General features: G+C 41.6%; 1 protein-coding gene across 1 annotated transcript in view; it reads right to left on the reverse strand.

Annotated features, from left to right (window-relative positions):
• Positions 1-492: 492 nt before the first annotated feature.
• The window catches only part of LOC116418831 (putative uncharacterized protein UNQ9370/PRO34162), a 28,353-nt gene continuing 7,122 nt past the window's right edge, over positions 493-21,723 (reverse strand). Inside the window, 3 exon segments of the mRNA XM_031935730.1 lie at positions 493-815; positions 818-893; positions 895-1,080. Coding sequence (XP_031791590.1) covers positions 493-815; positions 818-893; positions 895-1,080 — 585 coding nt within the window.

Genomic DNA, 21,723 nt, shown 5'->3' on the forward strand with positions numbered 1-21,723 from the left:
AAATACAAGCCTCTTCTCTGAACAAACCACAACTCTGCCCAGTTCAACAGTTAAGAGTGTCAGAAAACTCAGCAAACAGGTCCCCTCTCCAACTCTGAAAGCAGCATCTTAGCCAAGAGTCTATGCAGGGCCTGAGCCCTTGGGAAGTGTATGTAATGTAGGGTGGGCCTCCTCTCTGTTTGCCTAAGACTCGTTTAAAGTGTAGCCTTTGAGAAATGCTTGGGAGAGCTGCCTTTCTAGGTTGCTGGGACCAGATAGCATCATCATTTGATTCTTGGACTCAAATAAATATAAGCGCAGAGAAGAGCAATCTGAACATCTCTAATAAAGCCATTTCAAAACAGAAAATTGAAGGTGATGGGTGTTGTAACCCTCCCATGAGCAGATCTTTACTGAGCATGTACGGGGAACTCAGCTCTGGATTAAGCCCTCGGGAGTCTTTATTAATGAAAAGTCCTATTTTCTGTGATGGGATCCACAGAAGCCCAAACCTCAGCACCACCCGATATACCCTGGTAACAAACCTGCACATGTGCCTCCTGAATCTACAATGAAAACGGACTTGTTTTCAAGGTCCCATTTTCCAAACCCAAAGGACTTTTTCAGAGATAGCCTGTGAATAGATTTCAAAGGCAAACTGAGTTGGAGGTAAACTGCAGCCTTGGGGTGTGGCTTTCGGTAGGGACTATGGAAATTCAGGTCCAAGAGGCACTCAGCGTGCTTTAGGGCTGTGGTCAGCTTGGGTGTCAGCTCTGGGCTGACAATGTTCAAATGTGAAGCCCCCCTAGGAGCAGTGGAGAGGTTTGGAAAATGTGAGCAGTCTGCAGGGCGATGAGCAGGGAAAAAAAGGTCCCCTCTGCTCTGCCAGGCCCTCTCCTGCTTCTTCCAGCCTTGGGCCAGGCTCACCCAAAGCCCAACCTGAGCTATGGCTAGGGGTGCATGATTCGTGCATGTCCTGTTCATGGCAGGTAAGCTTGTTTTGCAGATCATCAAGAAACTAGGGACCTCTTGGGTCTCTAGAATTTACAAAAAGATGATGTCTGTCTTTGTAGCATAAGCTAAGATACCTCTCCTAACATACTGAACCCGGAGGAGTTCCACACAATGTGTGCATGCAGATGAGAAGCTATGTACCTTATTTGTGAGTGAGAGTGTGTGTGTGTATCCTTGTTGACGTCCAGGGCCTTAGAGTTTTATATAAGGAAACCCCGGGAGTAAAAATATGTTTCTTTGTGGAAAAGGGGCATGACCATTAATTCGACACCAAACACTGCTCACCAAGCACAGTGGTAGGAAGATTTAATGAGATCATTTATGTGAAAGCACTTGGTAAAAGAAGATCCCTCAAGTATCAAGGATTGTATTATGTTAACATGTTCTGATGATCAAGTGGAAAAAGTAGTAAATTATGGAAAGGAGAGATGAAAGTGTGGGAAAGGAATTCAGAAGCTAGGATTTGAAAGAGACATTTTAGGCAAAAAATTGAGAGGGCGTGTGAAGAAAAAAAAAAAAAAGCCCCTTCCAGTAGCAGACAAGGTTGGGAGCCATTTCCCTAAAGACACACCCCCTGGCTCACTGCAGCTGTTTGTTGCAACCTCACACTTACAGGATTGCTCTGATGCCCCTAACTTCAAGCACAGAGACAAAGCTCCAGCCGAGATCCTGAGAACCAAAGGCAAAACTGAAGACAGGGTTGATATAGTTTAGCAGCAGAACGTGCCATAACAAACAAATATACAAACCACACACCTTGGATTTAGCAGAAAATAACATAAGCCAACGGGAAACAAGAAAGTGACTGTATTAATTTCCGATTGCTGCTTAACAAATTGCCACAGGTTTCATAGACAAAAACAACCCCTTATTTATTCTCATCGGTCTGGAGGTCAGAAGTCTAAAGTCAAGGCATCAACAGGGCTGTGTTCCTCCTGGAGGCTTTCGGGGACAATCTGTTCCCTTGCTTTTTCCAGCTTCTAGGGGCCACCTGCATTCCTTGGCTTGTGACACCTTGTTGTGCCAAACCCCATTTGACTCCAGTGGGGAGGATACCATGTTCAAAAGGCCAAAGAAGAGACCAGGAGCCAGTAAATAAGACATGGGGTTTTACTGAGAGCTTACAAACAGGGAAGAGAGTCCAGTGGCAGCAGGCTGGGCAGAAGAACTGCAACCACTTATAAAAGGCATGCAGTTTATATAGCATTTTCACTTAGCACCCTCCCCCTAACAATCTTCACCAGGCAACCTTCATTTTACCCAAAATAAAGGACCTCGATCCCCTATACAGCCTGCATTCCATGGGCCAGGCCAGAGTCTCAGGTGTCCCTCATAGATAAGGAATGGATCTCCAGGTTGGCTACTCCCGAATTTCTTAGCCTGGGACTCTGAACACACATTCAGATGCATCTGCCATATGGAGTATATTAGTCCATTTTCACACTGCTATAAAGATACTACCTGAGACCGGGTAATTTACAAAGGAAAGAGGTTTAATTGACTCACAGTTCCGCATGGCTGGAGAGGCCTCAGGAAACTTACAATCATGTTGGAAAGCAAAGGGGAAGCAAGGCACATCTATCATGATAGCAGGAGAGAGAGAGACAGAGAGAGAGACCACAAAGGGGAAGTGCCACACTTTTAAACCATCAGATCACATGAGAACTCACTATCATGAGAATAGCATGGGGGAAACCGCCCCCATAATCCAATCATCTCCCACCAGGTCCCTCCCTCGACATGTGGGGATTATAATCCGAGATGAGATTTGGATGGGGACCCAAACCAAACCATATCACAGGGTCATTGTTAGTGTATGCTCAAGTCATCACTGTCAGGTGCGTTTACCATACACGCCTTCCTCCATCTTCAAAGCCAGCAGCATAGCATCTTCCAGTCTCTCTCTGTCTCTCTCTGTCTCTCTCTGTGCTTCCATCATCACAGCACTTTTTTCTTTCTTATAAAGACCCCTGTGGTTACACTGGGCCCATCTAGCTAATCCAGGATTATTTCCCTGTAAGATTTTTAACTTAATCATATCAGCAAAGTCCCTTTTACTATGTGAAAAGTATCATATTCACAGGTTCCAGGGATTAGAACATGGCCATTTTGGAGGGGACATTGTTCAGCCTATCATAGTGACTATCTCTTAGGCTATATCAATTAAGGTATTATGCTCAGGAAAAAGAAAGTAATGGAGTCTGTTCCTTTCTATCCTGGAGTCTGGGTTCACTCCTAGGGACTTCACCTTCAAAGGAATGGAGATCACCTATTACAATGCAAACACAGTATTATTTTATTATAGTATTAAATGTTGGAGAAAGTGTCAGAAAACAAATCTTCCAACAGGTAGTTGGAAGCAGTGTCAATTATTTTAAACATTTTGGAGGGTAACCTGGCAACATACAGCAAAACTTTCTCAGATGTTCATTTCTACTGATCTAGAGATTTTACTTCGTGGATTTATCCTATGGAAATAAACATGAACACATGCAAAGATTTACTGACAAGGATATTCACCAAAGTACTTTCAAAGTCACAGGAAGAAAGTAAATTGGGAGGAAAAACTAACTTCCTATTCCTCAAGGTTGAAATAAACTCTGGTACATTTGTTTTAAAATATATCTAAAACCTACTCAGCCATTCATAACATGTTGTAGAGGAATATTTAACAACATGAAAAGAGGTTTTCGATATCCCAAGAAATGACCCAGCAGGTTATATGTCAGTGTGCAGAGTCTGTTTCTCATTTGCAAAATACAATCATATTAGTTTTAAGTTCCTACTGGAAACCGCACTCAACTAGGACAAGGAAGGATGGGTCATTGACAAAGGGGTAGGAGCAGGGAACTACAAAGGCCAGGACAGTAGCTCAAAGCTAATAAGTAGCAAAAGACCCAGGACAGAAGCCACTACAGACACGACAGAGGGAAGTGTTAAGTAGGCTGCCCTGAGTGGGACAAGTCAGCCCCAGGCAACTCCACAGGGAGGAATCAGGGACATAAACAACTTGACCTCTCTCCTCTGTCAGATCTGTGCCCTGAGCACCTCATTGTCTAAACCCAGCAGAAACCCAGGGACACAGAAGCCCCTGTGAAAGTGTGGCCCACTGTAAGCCAACCTCTTGGGCAGAGAGAAGGAAGAAGGGAGCACAACACCAGCACAACCACGTGTGCACCACATGCGTTAAACTAATGGAGGAAGAGCCATCAGAAGGTCAAAGGGGCTCATGTCTTGGCCACTTACTCACAGGTGAATTTTCATTTTCTTCTTCTTACCTTTCTGCATAGTCTATGATGTACATATAGTACTTTAGGAATCACAGATGAAAGCAATCCCAGTTGAAATAAATTCACAACCCATTATAGTATGCTCATGGTAGGGCAGTGAAGAAAACCAACAATGGCCCCACTGGAAAAGCTGGGGACATTTTTACATTTTTCTGGTGTGTGATAGAGGAGGCTTAGCTATTTTCAACAATCTGAAAGTCAGTCCTGTGAAGGAGGGATTAGATTTGGTCTGCAGTTAGCTCAGGACCAAAAGGCAAAATGACAGGCAGACAGATGCCAATCAGCCTGATTAAAGCTGCCTAGAAATGGTACATGTTTCCTCAAGCATTCCTGAGCTGTCTGGTCCTGAGGATAATTTAAGCAGAAGCCAGAAAACCTCCTGGTGGACATTCTGTAGAGGTACCTGAAGGATCAGATGGAGCTTTGTACTAGACAAACTTCCAAGTATCTTCTAGGACAAAAGAGAGCAAATTACTATTTTAAATGATATGACAATGGTGACTGTCATAATTTATTTAATAGTGCTTGCTCTGGTTTTAGGGGTGGAGCCAGGTGGGAAGGGTTGTTTAAGTGAATTCTTGTTATATCAGACATTTAGCTCCAAGAAAAAGTATCTCATGAAAAGTATATTGGTAAAAACACTTGGACAGAAAACTCAAATTGGCATAACCAAACAGCCTAGACAACAGGCTTGGCTGGATCCAGGCACTCAAATGACTCATCGAGACCCAATATTTCTCCATGTCTTGGCTCATTCCTTTATCAGGCTCTCTCTCATGGGGAAAGGGTATCAACGGCTCACATCCCCACCACTCCAAGTCCAGTGGAAAAGACAATACCTGTTTGTACATTGTTCGGCCTCAAGTCCTGAGATAAGCTCTATTTGAGCCTGATTTGTTTATGGGTCAGCTATCTGTTCCTGAAATATTTACTTTGGCCAAAAGGATGCTACATCCTGGCCACCTCTGGTTCCTTCTGAATAATAGAGAGGAAATATGAAGCTGGCATTAAAAATAGCCTCATTTGGCCTGCAATCCCAGAACCTGGGGAGACTGAGGCAGGTGGACTGCTTGATCCAGGAGTTCGAGACCAGCCTGGGCAACCTGACTACCAAAAACATAAAAATTATCCAGGCATGGTGGTGCAAGCCTATAGTCCTATCTATTCAGGAGACTGAAGTGGGAGGATCTCTTGAGCCCGGGAGGTCAAGGCTGCAGTGAGCCGTGATCAAGCGACTACACTCCAGCCTGGGAGACAGAGCGACACCTTATCTCAAAAAATAAATAAAAAATAAATTAGTAAAAGTTTCATTCTAAGTTCTGAATGTTTTTCCCTCTGGGTGGGAATTTGACTCAAGCTCTTTTCAGCTATTGGTCTTATTCTTCAAATGAAATCACAAGCAGAGCTACTCTATCTAGAATAATTTGGAGAGTATGTTGCTAAGGAAAAATTCCCAAGTTGTTGATGCCACCAGAGAGGAAAGGAGTAGCTTCAGGAACACCACTCTGTGAGCACATCATGGACGCCTCGATTTCCCAACCTGGAGGCCAGCCCTTCTTGAAGTTTCATCTATTTGATATCAGTGGGTGCCTCCTCCACCAAAAATGACTGGAATTCCCTGGCCAATTAAGTTTGAGAAATTTTCAGTTCAATAAAGTCAGAGAATTCTTGACTATAGGATATTTCAGAGCCTTTAGTGTTTGAATGTGCATTGGGAATATCAAGAGGAAAACACCACGTGCAGAATTTCTAAACCTACTTGATCATGAAACCATTTGAAGCATCTCTCGGGACTAGTATTCCCCATAACAAACTCAGGGACACACTGCTCTAGAGGAGACAGTTTTTCTGACTCTGCCCTACCCTGCCCTGCTCATCATTTTCATCAGGATCACAAAGTAATAAAAGATTACTGAGAAAGGCAGGCTTTGTTCCTCCATCACCTCTCTGGAATGTTTAGAAATGAATATAATAACTCAGAGATAAGACTCATCAAATCCCTGGCTTGTCAGAAGAAATTCTTTCTCCATCCAACCTGTTACATGGTTGCTGGAATCAAATTGCAAAAATCCTACACTAACTCCAGCTCCGGTCAGAGAAGAGACCACTGGTGGACTACACCAAGAGGACCTTTGGCCGCCACGGGAACTCACAGTCACCTCTGGCAAACCTCTGTCTGCAGCTGCAGAAGATCAAGTCAGGCTCACATCTGTTCCCCAGACACCCCACACTCCACTCCAGCTTCCCTGTCCAACAAAGCCTGGCCAGGTTTTCACAGTTAATCCCTCCAGGCCCCCAGCTCATCTTCTCCCTTCTTACTCCTAAGAATTCTCAGAGATCAAAGCCAAAGGCTTGTTTGCACAACATTCCGCAGAACACCTTAAATTCCCAGCTTGAAAGGAGGCTGAAAGAAGGTCAAACATACTCTATTGTTGAAATACTTAAACAGCAAGACATGACCAAAGTGTTAACAGATGAACCAGCGTCATCTCTCTGGACTTCAGGGTCCTGTGAAGTGAGGGACTTCCCCCAGTAAGTCAAATATAAGCATCTGATGAGAAGTCAACTAGAATTCTCCCCGGAGGTCACTCTGAGTTGACTCAGGCAATACACTGATTCTGAGATGGGAATTGAGAGCTACTGCCACAACCCAACGGGTCAAATTCAAATGAGGCCTGAAATGTCCATTCCGGATGGCCCTCTGATCCATTCAGTCCCCTGTTCTCCCTCCTCGCAGTCTTGGTTCACAAAATAATATGGCTTTTTAGAACAGAAAGGCCATCTAGTCTGGAGATTTTCAAACTTTCTGGCAGCAGAAAAAAAAAATTGCAGACACAATCTTACACGGGCTCTAATTTAAAGCAAATAAATTTGGGGTCCCTAGAGGAGGGTAACAGTGAGCATAGAAGGATTTTCACCTTCTCAGCCACCCCTCCACCATTGTGGCTTTGGACTCCCACAGCTTGAAAAGTCCCTGATATAGTCCAACGCCTTCAGATTACATGAATGCTGAGGACCCAGAGAAGGAAAGGGAACTTCCCAGTCTCACACAGTACACACTACAGAGCCCACTAAACCCAGGTCTCAATTCCTGGGCAAAGCCATCTTCTCCTTCCAAACAGCTGATGCCACCACAATCAACCAAGTCTCTCTCTTGTGCTCCAAACCTTAAGTACTCATTGGAGCTCATACCTTTGCTTTTCGCTTCAAAACAGTCTCCAACATGGTCAGTCCTACTTTCAGAATGTCCCTTTTCTGTTCTCACCATCACCACCTTTCTTACTGGGAAACACATGGGACCTGGCATCTGTCCCTCAGCCCCCATGCCCAGGCTCTGCAATTGCTAGACCCTGTTTCCTAACCTTGATTAATCATTAGAATCACCTAGGAGCTTGTTAAAAATATAAATTCCTGGGCCCAGCACTAGACCTAATGAATCAGCATTTCCAAGGGTGGGTCCAAGAATCTGTGATTTAAATAATTACCCCTAGATAATTGATGATTGGCTAGCTTTGGGAAGCATTACATTCAATGAGGTTGTGTTCCTTATTCATATCCATCACCCAAAGCAAAGGAATTTTCACATTAAATCACAGCCCTCTTTGCTGGTGTAAATTCACTGGACACCTGTTTGGAATTATGGAGGGAATGGTCTCTGCAAAACCCTTCCCTCATGTATTCCAAAGACACAACCATAGACATGAGTAAAGATGTACCCGTTATGATGCTCATTGCTGCACTGAAGAAAAAATGTTCACCAATGAGGGAATTGAGTCAATAAATTTTGGTATATACATGCAATCTTATACATTTACTAAAAAATATTGAGAATATTAATAACATGCAAATATGTACACATATTAATATAAACACATGTTACAAGAGTCAACGTACAATAGGATTCTATTTTTTCATATGCATAAAATAACTAAAAAGAGAAACAAGAACATATTAATGATATCTCTAGAATGGTGGTGGGATTAGTGGCATTGTTTATTTCCTTACTTATGTTTCTTTCAATCTTCCAAAATGTCTATAAAGATCATGGATTTCAGCATCTATACAAAAACAAAGCTACCTTGAGACTATCTTGATAGGAGAAAAAAAGAGCAAGTTAGAGGATCCAGATGATGGTTTAAGATATGTTACTGTTTATAATCTTATCCATATCACTTAAAGTGACAAACAAGAGTTTCTTGTTTTGCTGTTGTTATTGTTTTAAGTATAACTTCATAAAAGCTGTGAACAACAGGAATACATATCAGCCATAGGGTAGATATCATAAGAAAGTCCTGGCATACAGAAATATCTAGCTTTCTAATGGGGTCCCTAGATATTTGAGGAAAATCAATAATGTGAAGGAAGAGAATAAAAACAAAATCTCTTAGTATGTAGGGAAAAGAGACAGACTCTAAATAAGAAAGAAAACATATTTAAAGAACCTATCCAAAAATCTAACTTCCATCCATTGGGAGGAGAAAACAGAGAAAATGGGGAAAAGGGAGAAAAATAAAAGAACTAATGGGGGAGGAGGGGAATGGTCAATGGAAGAAAGGGCATTCAGATTAAAATAACCTACTGAGTAGATAATATAATAATAGTAAAGCTGAACTGTTTCAGAGCAAGACACTGGACTAAATGGTTTACATGCAGTATGTATTTTCATCTTTGTAGCAACCCTGTGAGTTCCCAACTCATAATTTCTCCCCCAGTACAGATGAGAAAACTGTTTAGAGAGACTAAAATCACTTGCCCAAGTATAGACAGCTACTAATTAATGGAGCCACATGCTTGATGAAATTTTAGTACACCTAAGATATTCTAAGAACTTTCTTTTCCAGAAAGAAAAGTGCCTCATCTTTAAGAAATAAGAAATAGAGGCCAGGTGTGGTGGCTCAAGCCTGTAATCCCAGCACTTTGGGAGGCCGAGATGGGCGGATCACGAGGTCAGGAGATCGAGACCATCCTGGCTAACATGGTGAAACCCCATCTCTACTAAAAAATACAAAAACAAAAACTAGCCGGGCGAGGTGGCGGGCGCCTGTAGTCCCAGCTACTCGGGAGGCTGAGGCAGGAGAATGGCATAAACCCGGGAGGCGGAGCTTGCCGTAGGCTGAGATCAGGCCACTGCACTCCAGCCTGGGCGACAGAGCAAGACTCCATCTCAAAAATAAATAAATAAATAAATAAAAAGAGATAGATAGAAACAAAACTCTTCTTCAGCAATACTGGATTTTAAAAGGCAAAAGATTTATTTATTCTGAAGAGAACCCAGAGAATAACACTGGATTTTAGAAAAGAGCACCAAAGTCACAGAGAAAATTATTTTGAACCTAGACTCCTATATGCAGCAAAAACAACAACTGTAAAATGAAGACATTTTTAATCATTAAGGACTCAAAATGTTTGAATCCAGACTCTCACTGGAGAATGAGTCAATAATTCTGTAAATTAATTAATTAATTCCAAACCAGAAGGATGTGGGACTTGAGAAATAATGGTTAACAAATCAATGAATACAACATAATTTAGTCTAAATAAATACTGTAACATAATGCTAAAAGGAGAAAGAAGGAAGATGGAGAGGAGAAGGAGGAGGAGGAGGAAAAGAAGAAGAAATAAACTCCCTGATAATTATAGCACAGAAGGGGATAAAAGCCGAGGAGGAAAGTAATAGTGTGCTAAAGTCAAAGAAGAAAAAATAAGAAAATTAACAATTATTTATAAATAAATAGTAATAAAGACAACATGAAAATTTGTAGAAATATAGCTAAGGAATTTCTTAGAGAAAAATTTATGTGTGTGTGTGTGTGTGCATGTGTATTGTGAGTGCCTGGGTGTGTGTATCACTCATTCACATACACACACACACATACACACACACTCAATATTTAATTAACAAGGCCAGGCATGGTGGCTCATGCCTGTAATCCCAGCACTTTGGGAGACCGAGATGGGTTGATTACTTGAGGTTGGGAGTTGGAGACCAGCCTGGCCAACATGGTGAAACCCTGTCTCTACTAAAAATACAAAAATTAGCCAGGTGTGGTAGTGGGCATCTGTAATCTCAGCTACTTGGGAGGCTGAGGCAGGAGAATCATTTGAACCCGGGAGTTGGAGGTTGTGATGAGCCAAAATTGTGCCACTACACTCCAGCCTGGGCAAAAGAGGGAGACTGCACCTCAAAAAATACATACATACACACACACACATATATATATATATTTAATTAACAAGGCATGACATCGTGGAAATAGTGGAGTAAGGACCTCTGAAAGTCTTCTCCTCCATTAAAGAAATAAAAATGCTGGTAGAAATGGTCAAAATCAGCATTTTCAGAGCTGTGGAAGTTAATCAGTAATTGCAGAAATCCATGAGGCATTTATTCAAGAAAATGGCTGAGTCTCAGTAAGAACAGCAAGCTTTGTGGCATTTTAACTTCCTAACTCCTTCTCTCTAACCCCATAGTAGCTTTGAAAATTGACAGTCCTGCAGACAGTCCTGAAAACAGCCCTGAAAACCAGCAGCCTGACAGCCACTCCAAGAGATAAAATGAGGTTGAATGTTCTCCAGAATCCCCTTCCCAGAGAAATGTCATAATTTGTCATATCTGGCATTTTCCTAGAAAATCCCACCACCAGCATTTGTCTTTATTTGACCTGCCTCAGAGCTTGCTCAGTACAAACAGCATTTCCCTAAGCTTTTATCCAAAATAATCAGCAGCAATTGTGTAACGTTGCAGCTGCCTGAGGCAGTGATATCAGTTAGGACAAACAATAACCAGAAACCAAAAGAAAAAGAAAAAAAGAAGGAAAAGCCAGGAGTCAGGTATCAATGGGGCTTTGGAAATGTCTGTCACATTCCTGAGAATCTGAGAGACCACATGCATGCATAGGGCCGTGTGCATGCCTGGGGATATGCATGTGTTTAGTAACGATCTGAGAAGGCTCTAAGCTCTCACATATGGACGACCCTGAGGCTCTGCACAAGCAGAAGGTCTAAGGATTGAAGTGTGCTTCCAATACACATGTCACTAGCAGGTCTGCCCTAAGAGAAATAAAGAGGGCCCCAGAGGCAGAAATGAACGAGCACTAGACAGTAATGCAGATACACGTGAAGAAATAAAGAACACTTATAAAGATAATGACATAAGTCAATAAGTAAATACAAAAGACAACGTACATTTAGTTTTTGTTTGTGAGTCATTTTGGCTCCTATCTGATTTAAAACACAACTAGAGGCTGGGCGTGGTGGCTCTAGTTGTGGATTCCAAAGTAATCCCAGCACTTTGGAAGGCCAAAGTGGGCGGATCACAAGGTCAAGAGATTGAGATCTTCCTGGCCAACATGGTGAAACCCCATCTCTATTAATCATACAAAAAAAAAATTAGCTGGGTGTGGTGGCAAGCGCCTGTAGTCCCAGCTACTTGGGAGGCTGAGGCAGGAGAATCTCTTGAAGCCAGGAGGTGGCAGTTGCAGTGAGCCGAGATCTCACCACTGAACTCCAGCCTGGCAACAGAGCGAGACTCCGTCCCAAAAAAACAAACAAAAACAAACAAACAAACAAAAAACAAAACAAAACAAAAACTAGATAAAGTGGTCATTATAAACATTTTTATAAATTATAAAAGTATGCAGAAAGTTTATAAAAGTGTATAAAAAGTGTATTAGTCTGTTCAAGCTGCCACAACAAAATACCACAGACTGGATGGTGTAAACAACAGAAATCTATCCCAGTTCTGGGTACTGGTAAGTTCAAGATCAAGGTACCAGCTGATGTGGTTTCTGGAAAGGACTCTCTTCCTAGTTTGCAGATGGCCACCTCCTTATTTTGTCCTCATGTGGCTGCAAGAGAGAGCGCTGGAGGGCTCAAAAGGGCACCAGCACCATTAAATTACATCTCTACACTTATGACCTCATTGAACCTTTATCACTTCCTCACAGGCTCTACCTCCAAATATAGGGGATTAGAGCTTCGACATACGAATGGGGGTGGGGAGACACAAACATTCAGTCCGTAACAAAAAGTTTATAAATGATAAATGTATACAAAAAGTTTATTTCAATAGTGATTATACGGAACATTATTATTAACTATAGTTACTGTGCTGTGCATTTGATCTCCAGAATGTATTCATGTCATAACTGGAAGTTTGTGCCCTTTGGCCAGCATCTCCCCATTTCCCCCCACACCCTGTTCCCTGATAACCAGTCTGTGCTTTTATGACTTCAACTTTTCTAGATTCCACATATAAGTGAGGTCATGCAGTATTTCTCTATCTGTCTGGCTTATTTCACTTAGCATAATGTCCTCAAGAAATTTGCCAACTTATAAGTGGGAGCTAAATGATGAGAACAAATGGACATATGGTAGGGGAACAGTCACACTGGGGCCTACTGGAGGGTAGAGGGCGGGAGGAGGGAGAGGATCAGGAAAAATAAGTAATGGATACTAAGCTTAATACCTGGGTAATGAAATAATATGTACAAAAGACCACGATGACATGAGTTTACCTATATCACAAACCTGCACATGTACCCCTGAATTGAAAATAAAAGTTAATAAATAAATAAAAATTTGGTAAGAGAGATCTTAAATATGCTCACACACAAAAAGGTAACTATGGCCGGGCGCGGTGGCTCAAGCCTGTAATCCCAGCACTTTGGGAGGCCGAGACGGGCGGATCATGAGGTCAGGAGATCGAGACCATCCTGGCTAACATGGTGAAACCCCGTCTCTACTAAAAAATACAAAAAACTAGCCGGGCGAGGTGGCTGGCGCCTGTAGTCCCAGCTACTCGGGAGGCTGAGGCAGGAGAATGGCGTAAACCCGGGAGGCGGAGCTTGCAGTGAGCTGAGATCCGGCCACTGCACTCCAGCCTGGGCGGCAGAGTGAGACTCCCTCTCAAAAAAAAAAAAGGTAACTATGTTAGATGATGAATACGTTAATTAGCTTGATTGTAGTAATCATTTCACAATATATATGTATTGTAAAACATCACATTGTACACTTTAAATATATAATTTGTGTCTGTCAATTATGCAACAATAAAGCTGGAAAACAAGATGATTATAAATGTGCTATATTGAGCACATAGTGTATGTAATTTGTAATAATAACAGCATAAAGAAGGAAGAGGGAATGGAAATATCTCAGAGCAAAGTTTTTACACACAAATGAGATTAAGTTGGTATTACTCTGAACTATATTGTTATAAATTAAAATGTTAATGATAAGCACAGAGCAACCACTAATAACCTAAAAATACGTAGTAAAAGAGACAAATTAAATGGTGCATCAGGATATATCGATTTAACACGTCGAAAGAAAAATGACCACAGAATATAAGCAAATATTCAAAAAATGAAAATAAATAAGAATGGAAAATAAATGTACAAAAAGATGATCAACCACCCTATTAAATGGAGAAATATTACTGTAAATGGTTGGATATTTTTAATCCATCAAATCAGCAAAAATTAAAGACAGTGTTGCCAAAGTATGCTAGAATTAGGACCCTGGTATGCTGAATGTAGGAGTGAAAATTGGTGTAGCCTTTGGGAAAGCCATTTTGGCTGAGTCCATCAAAATTTGAAATGTACGTGCTCTTCGACCCAGCAAGACCACTTCCAGAAAGATATCCATATATGCATGCCCAGGGTTGAGTGTGAGAATGTGACCTTAAGCAAAACACATGTTTGAATATGGGGTGTTTTGGTCTTTAAAAAAACCAGATAGTTGATTAAAATGATAAATGTAAAAATACTTTATATAATCCTGAGTCTTTTTTTTTTTTTTTTTTTTTTTTTTTTTGAGATGGAGTCCTGCTCTGCAGCCTAGGCTGGAGTGCAGTGGCACGATCTCTGCTCACTGCAAGCTCCGCCTCCCAGGTTCACACCATTCTCCTGCCTCAGCCTCCCGAGTAGCTGGGACTACAGGTGCCTGCCACCTCACCCAGCTAATTTTTTGTATTTTTAGTAGAGACGGGGTTTCACCATGTTAGTCAGGATGGTCTCAATCTCCTGACCTCATGATCCGCCCGCCTCAGCCTCACAAAGCGTTGGGATTATAGGCGTGAGCCACCGCGCCCAGCCTAATCCTGAGCCTTATAAAAACACACCAATCACACTATGCCTCCTTTTGTCTTTTTGTAGCTAGTAGAAGAATTTTTGTGGGGAGAGATTCACTTACTTTGAGAAAATGTGAAGATTCTTTGCCAAAACAGAGCTGAGCTTCTAGGATCCAAATGTGGGCAAGAAAAGATGCTACTTCACACAGAGAAGAAGGAAGAAGAAAGGAAAGGGGTGATAAGAGAGACTACATGCTTTATGATATGTCCTTTTTCCAAGACTCTGCACCCCCTCATTCTCCAAATAACTGTCAATAGCATTAATAAATTCATCAGGAACTGTGGATCCACTATATTTAATCTCTATGTCCCAAATCAATCCTTATGTATCCCCAGGGTGTAAGCCCATTCCCCCAACACGCCCTGCTCCATGACTCTCCCACGCAGACATTCTTCCCCGCTTAGCTAACAATCTTTTACCTACATGGAGTTACCATTGGTGAGATTGTTCCAGTGATATATAAATTGGTATAAACATTTCTAAATCAATATCAAAGGAAAAGCTTTATGATTTTTTGGATTTGTCAATAATTTCTTGGTTAAGACATCAAGAGCACAGACAACAAAATTCAACAAAAGCAAAAATAGAGAACAGAGACTGCTTCAAACTTAAAAATTTTGTTCATCAAAAGACATAATCAATATAATGAAATGGGAGAAAACATTTACAAATCACATAGGTGATAACAGATTAATATTTAGAATATGCCAGGCGCTCACGCCTGTAATCCCAGCACTTTGTGAGGCTGAGGCAGGCAGATCACAAGGTCAGGAGATCGAGATCACCCTGGCCAACATGGTGAAACCTCGTCTCTACTAAAATACAAAAAAATTAGCCAGGTGTGATGGTGCGCACCTGTAGTCCCAGCTACTCAGGAGCCTGAGGCAGGGGAATCACTTGAACCCAGGAAGCAGAGGTTGCAGTGAGCCAAGATCGTACCACTGCGCTCCAACCTGGCGACAGAGCGAGACTCCGTCTCAAAAAAAAAAAAAAAAATTAGAACATATAAAGAATTCCTGCAACTCAACATAAAAAATCAAATAACCCAATTTAAACAAAGGACTTGAACAGACATTTCTCCAAAGGTGATATACAAATGGCCAAGAAGCATATGAAAAGATACTCAACATCACTAATCATCAGAGAAATGTAAATCAAAATCATGATGAGATATTACCTCATACCCAATAGGATGGCTACTATAAAAAAAAGTGTTTGTGGTGGTGTGGAAAAGTTGGGACTCTTGTGTACTGTTGGTGGGATTATAAAACGGTGTAGCTGCTGTGGACAGTATAGAGGTTCCTCAAAAAATTAAAAATAGAACTACCATATGATCCAGCAATCTCACTCCCGGGTATATACCCAAAGTAATTGAAAGCAGGGTCTCAAAGGGATATTTGTATACCTATGTTCATAGCAGCACTATTCACAAGAGACAAGAGGTGGAAGCAACCAAAATACCTGTCAATGTATAAATACATAAACAAAATGTGGTATTAAACACAATGGAATACTTCCTTAAAAAGGAAGAAAATCTCATTACATGCTACAACCTGGATGAACACTGAGGACATTATGCTAAGTTAAATAAGTTCATCACAAAAGGACAAATACTATATGATTCTACCTATATAAAGCCTCTAAAGCAGTCAGATTCCTAGACAGAGAAAGCCTGTGATAGTTTATCTGTGGCTGGAGGAAACAGGACAAAAGGGAGTTGTTTTCTAATGGGTACAGAATTTTTTTTTTTTTTTGGAGACAGAGTCTTGCTCTGTCGCCCAGGCTGGACTGCAGTGGCCGGATCTCAGCTCACTGCAAGCTCCACATCCGGGGTTTACGCCATTCTCCTGCCTCAGCCTCCCGAGTAGCTGGGACTACAGGCGCCTGCCATCTCGCCCCGCTAGTTTTTTGTATTTTTTAGTAGAGATGGAGTTTCACCGGGTTAGCCAGGATGGTCTCAATCTCCTGACCTCATGATCCGCTCTTCTCGGCCTCCCAAAGTGTTGGGATTACAAGCTTGAGCCACCGCGCCCGGCAGAATTTTTTTTTTTAGACGGCTGGAGTGCAGTGGCCCGATCTCAGCTCACTGTGACGGCTGCCTCCCAGGTTCAAGCGATTCTTCTGCCTCAGTCTCCTGAGTAGCTGGGATTACAGGCACCCACCACCACACTCGGCTAATTTTTGTATTTTTAGTAGAGATGGGGTTTCACCATGTTGGCCAGGCTGGTCTCAAACTCCTGACCTCAAGTGATCCACCCGCCCCGGCCTTCCAAAGTGCTGGGATTACAGGCATGAGCCACCGCGCTGGGCCGGGTACAGAATTTGAGTTCTACAAGATGAGAAAGTTCTGGAGATCTCTTTCACAGCAATGAAGATATACTAAACACTACTGAACTGTATACTTAAAAATGGTTAAGAAATGTTAAGATGGTAACATTTATGATATATGGTTTCAACCACAGTTTAAAAAAATGTAACAAAAGATGCTCTTCTGATGTAGAAGGACTTTTTCTTGACTTTATGCACTGGTGAAATCTTCAGAGCTGTAGCTAATTAACATTGGCTTGACAGGATGCTCACGGCTATGCCATTGCTGGGGGACTCTGGGAGAAAGCCCTTGGCCTTGGTCCACATGGTACAAGAAGGTACTCTGACCCTCGGAGAACTATGTAATGCCAGCTTTCATCCTCACTGCAGCTAGCTGGAACTAGATCGATGCTGGACCTTTAGTGGATCACAGAACCTTTCTGAGGTTGGGATAATAATGCAATACAATGAAATAATGTAGGTAACCTGCTCAGCCTCATGCCTAGCACACAGAAGGTGCTCAGGAAAGGCCAGGCGCGGTGGCTCACGCCTGTAATCCCAGCACTTTGGGAGGCCAAAGCGGACGGATCACAAGGTCAGAAGATCGAGACTATCATGGCTAATACGGTGAAACCGCGTCCCTACTAAAAATAACAAAAAACTAGCTGGGCGTGGTGGCGGGCGCCTGTAGTCCCAGCTACTCAGGAGACTGAGGCAAGACAATGGCGTGAACCAGGGAGGCGGAGCTTGCAGTGAGCAGAGATTAGGCCACTGCACTCCAGCCTGGGTGACAGAGCCAGACTCCGTCTCAAAAAATAATAATAATAAAATTAAATAGAAGGTGCTCAGGAAAATAAAGATTCACTTAGTCAATCAGTGTGAGAAGAAGCAACCTGTTCCTCTCAGCACCAGTGTCAAAAGGAAAAGACTCTCAAAGAAATTAATGCAGGAATGCAGGAATTAAGTCATCGATCATGGAATCTGTGTGTGGGGAAGGTGAGTGGGGCAGAGAAGAGTAGAAAGAGGAGGAGGAAAAGAAGCAAAGGAAGGTAAGGGGAATGAGAGGAGGGAGAAGAAAGAAGTTGAAAAACCGAGGAATCACCATACGCGGAACATTTCCGTAGCACCTCCCCCAGCGCCAGGTACTGCTCTAAATGCCTCGCGGATATTCCCTCATTTAATCATCACAGTAACTCCATCAGGCAGAGACTCTAGTCCATTTCATGGGCTGATAAACTGAGAGAGAGTACTCAGGTAACCTACCCGAAATGCACACAGAGCCAGAGCTTAAATCCCTTCTCATTACTTCCAGAGTCAGGCTCTTTCACCATCCTGCATCTCAGGAAAATGAAATATGAAGAAAATTGCCAATTCTTCCATTGTTCTACTAGACGATAACTGAGCCACTGACTGAGGCTCTCCTGTGCCCACTAGCTCACTGCTCTGACTGCATTTTATTGGAAATTTCAGCTAACTCCCACCACCTGCCACTAAACCGCTTCCCTGAGGGCAGAAATCCATCTTCCAGCTGTGAATCAGGAATTTGCCACAGGAAACCCCTGCCTGCCTCCTAACACCTGCCATTCATTAGACACTGAATCTGATAGGGCCGTCCTGGGACGTGAAGATCTTTAGATCGCCAGGGCCACGTTTGTGGGAGGCTGGTGTATTTGGAACCTCCCTGTCATTCTGGTGGAGCCCTCTGGGTCTCCAGCTGCTCTGGGGAGTCCCTGTTAGACACTGCACGCCTGCCCTGCACCCAGGATGCAGACTCCATAATTCTTCAGGATAGCCCCAGTTCATGCAACTGACTTTTCGCAATCAAAGGCATTTGCCAAGTGTTCAAGGATTATTACAGCAATTTGTTACACTGGAAGACTTTTCATCTAGATACATTTGCAAGTCAAAGAAAATCGTTTCTTAGCCCACAGGTCTTAATCACTTTGTTAATCTTAAAGCAGCCTTGATCTTAAAATTCAGTGCTATCAGTAAAGACAATATATAGAAACAAAGACAGAAATAAGGACAGAAAGAGACTAATGTGGAAAACACGTTTTGATTTTTTTAATTAAAATGTATTTTAGACCAGGTACGGTGGCTCATGCCTATAATCTCAGCACTTTGGGAGTCTGAGGGAGGGGGGTATGGCTTGAGCCCAGAAGTCTGAGACCAGCCTGGGCAATGCATTTCTCTAGAGACCCATCTCTAGGGGAAAAAAATTAAAAATTAAAAATAAATAAAAATGTATTTGAAATAGAAAAAAAAGAGAAAATGGCAAATAGTAAATAGTGGAGGAAAAAAATCACTCTATTCAGAAACAACTACCATTAGTGTTTTAATGTGTACCCTTTCAGATATTTTTCTCTACACATATATTTATATAAAAGTGAGATTATAGCTGCTGCTTCTAATCTGCCTTTTCTCCTGCATATTATCATACCATTCTTCCAGCTTTCCATGCTTCTTGTCGTTATTCTCACCGTATCTTATTGGAATTTTCTATCATGTTTTTTTGACCCAAAATTATTCTATAAAATAAATGTATCCTACTTATTTTACCAATCCTCTATTCTTGAACATTAGATTGAGTCCAATTTTTTCTCTTGTAAACAATTCTTTAATTATCTCAACATCTGAAATAAATGCCACTCATCTAAAAGACTGGAACTCAAAAAATACACTACCAGCAGTGGTCTGAAATCATAGGAAATCTACTCTTACCCTGAATTCCATTTTCTTTCTGGACTTTACATTTCTAAGTCCTTTTCTGTCACCAAACCATTTTACTCATCTGAGAACTCCCTCTCCTTACTCCTTCTCTCCGTTCCTGGCTACTTATTTACCAGCTTTTCTGAAACAACTTTTTCTTTCCCTTTTATTAAGTCTACTCTGCTATATCCCTTCCCTTGCTTTTATCCACTCACCCTCCATGCTATTGACTCATGCCACCCTTTGAAGCCTACTGCACAAAAGACACACGCAAAGCCCTGTGGGGATCAAAGGGTGAAAACAGAACATCCTGAGTCCTAAAGGAATTCTGAATCTAATTGGAGATGCAAGGTATATATACACAGTGGTATGCTGGTAAACTGGCTCTCTGAGGGGGAAAAACCCTTGATGCATAGGTTTACCAATTTCCATGCTATAAAATATTCCCACCATGGCCAACTACCAATATGATACTACTGAGCTGACAGCTGGGAAGAGATGAGATGCACACAAACCAGCTGTGTGCAGGACACAACTACATGTACATGAAAAGCTATAATACATACATTTGTATATACACACACATATACACAAATGCATATATGTATACATGTACATGCATATGTATTTTAGCTTTTCATGGACATACAGTCATGTGTATTCATACATATAAATAGACAAGACAACCAGAGCAGACATTTATAAGTAGGTAATCATGTTATCACCATTATTATCCCATCAGTAAAGTTTATTGAGAGCTTACAATGCATCCGGTGCTATGTTCAATGTTTTAAATGCATTGCTTTATAACTCTCCTATGAGAGGTGTTGTTATTACCACCAATTTTACAACTTCACCCATGCAAAGTTGCAGTCTTGAAGAAGGAGATAATTTGTCCTTGGTCATTCAATGCAGTAAATGGCGAAGCCAGGATTAAATCAAGGTCCATCTGATTCCAGAGCCCAGTCTCTAACGATTGCCCTCTCCTGCTGCTTCAGGGCAGGAAGCCAGACCTCAGGGCTTCACACTGTGGACCCCAAGGGGCAGACCAGCCATGAATCCAAAGAGGTGAACTGGTGGTCCTATCAAGCCATGTGACCAAGGTTCTCGAATGCACCGTTCTCCAGTGCTTTGGACCCGCTCTCCAAAGCACTGTGAAGGCTGATTCCTAACACCCAAAATTGCCCTTCAACTTACTATATAATTTTATCTTCATTTAGTTCCCTCCTTTTCTTACCAAAAGTCTCCCTTGGTCTTTTCGTTTTATTTTTAACTGTAACTTTTCTTGTGCTTATTTGTTTATAATTTGTCCCTGGAATTCTTTATTAAAATTTCTACCTCATTATTAATTTTCATTGATAATTCTTTGTTATGGAAACTGGGAGACAAAGAACTTGTAAAACAGGAAGGAATAAATAAATGTAAAGAAGGCAGGTGATGAAACCATAAACATTCTAGAAGATAATGTCGTAAAAACTCTTCTGGACATTGGTTTAGGCAGAGAATTCGTGACTAACACCCCAAAAGTAAATGCAGCAAAAACAAAAAAAATAAATAGGAGCTAATTAAACTAAAAAGCTTCTGCACCACAAAAGAAATAATCAGCAGAGTAAATAGACAACCCACAGAATGGGAGAAAACATCCACAAACTATGCATCCAACAAAGGACTAGAAGTCAGAATCTAGAAGGAACTCAAACAAATCAGCAAGAAAAAAGCAAGTAATCCCATCAAAAAGTTGGCAAAGGACATGAATAGACATTCCTCAAAAGAAAATATACAAACAGCCAACAAACATGAAAAAATGCTCAACATCACTAATCATCAAGGCAATGCAGATTAAAACCACAATGAGATACCACCTTACTCCCGCAAGAATGGCCATAATTAAAAAGTCAAAAACAACAGACTGGATGTAGTGAAAAGGGGCCACCATTACACTGCTGGTGGGAATGTAAATTAGTGTAACCACTGTGGAAAACAGTATGGCAATTCCTTAAAGCTCTAAAAGTAGATCTACCATTGAATCCAGCAATCCCACTACTGGGCATCTACCCAAAGGAAAAGAAGTCATTATATGAAAAAGCACATGCACACACATTTATAGCAGCACAATTCACGACTGCAAAGATACGGAACCAACCTAAGTGCCATCAACCAATAAGTGGATACAGAAAATGTGGTATATATACACCATTAGATACTACTCAGCCATAAAAAGGAATGAAATGATGTCTTCTGCAGCAACTTGGATGGAGCTGGAGACCATTATTCTGAGTGAAATAACTCAGGAA

Source organism: Piliocolobus tephrosceles, chromosome 6 (genome assembly GCF_002776525.5).
Source record: "Piliocolobus tephrosceles isolate RC106 chromosome 6, ASM277652v3, whole genome shotgun sequence".
In the NCBI taxonomy this organism is placed as follows: domain Eukaryota; kingdom Metazoa; phylum Chordata; class Mammalia; order Primates; family Cercopithecidae; genus Piliocolobus; species Piliocolobus tephrosceles.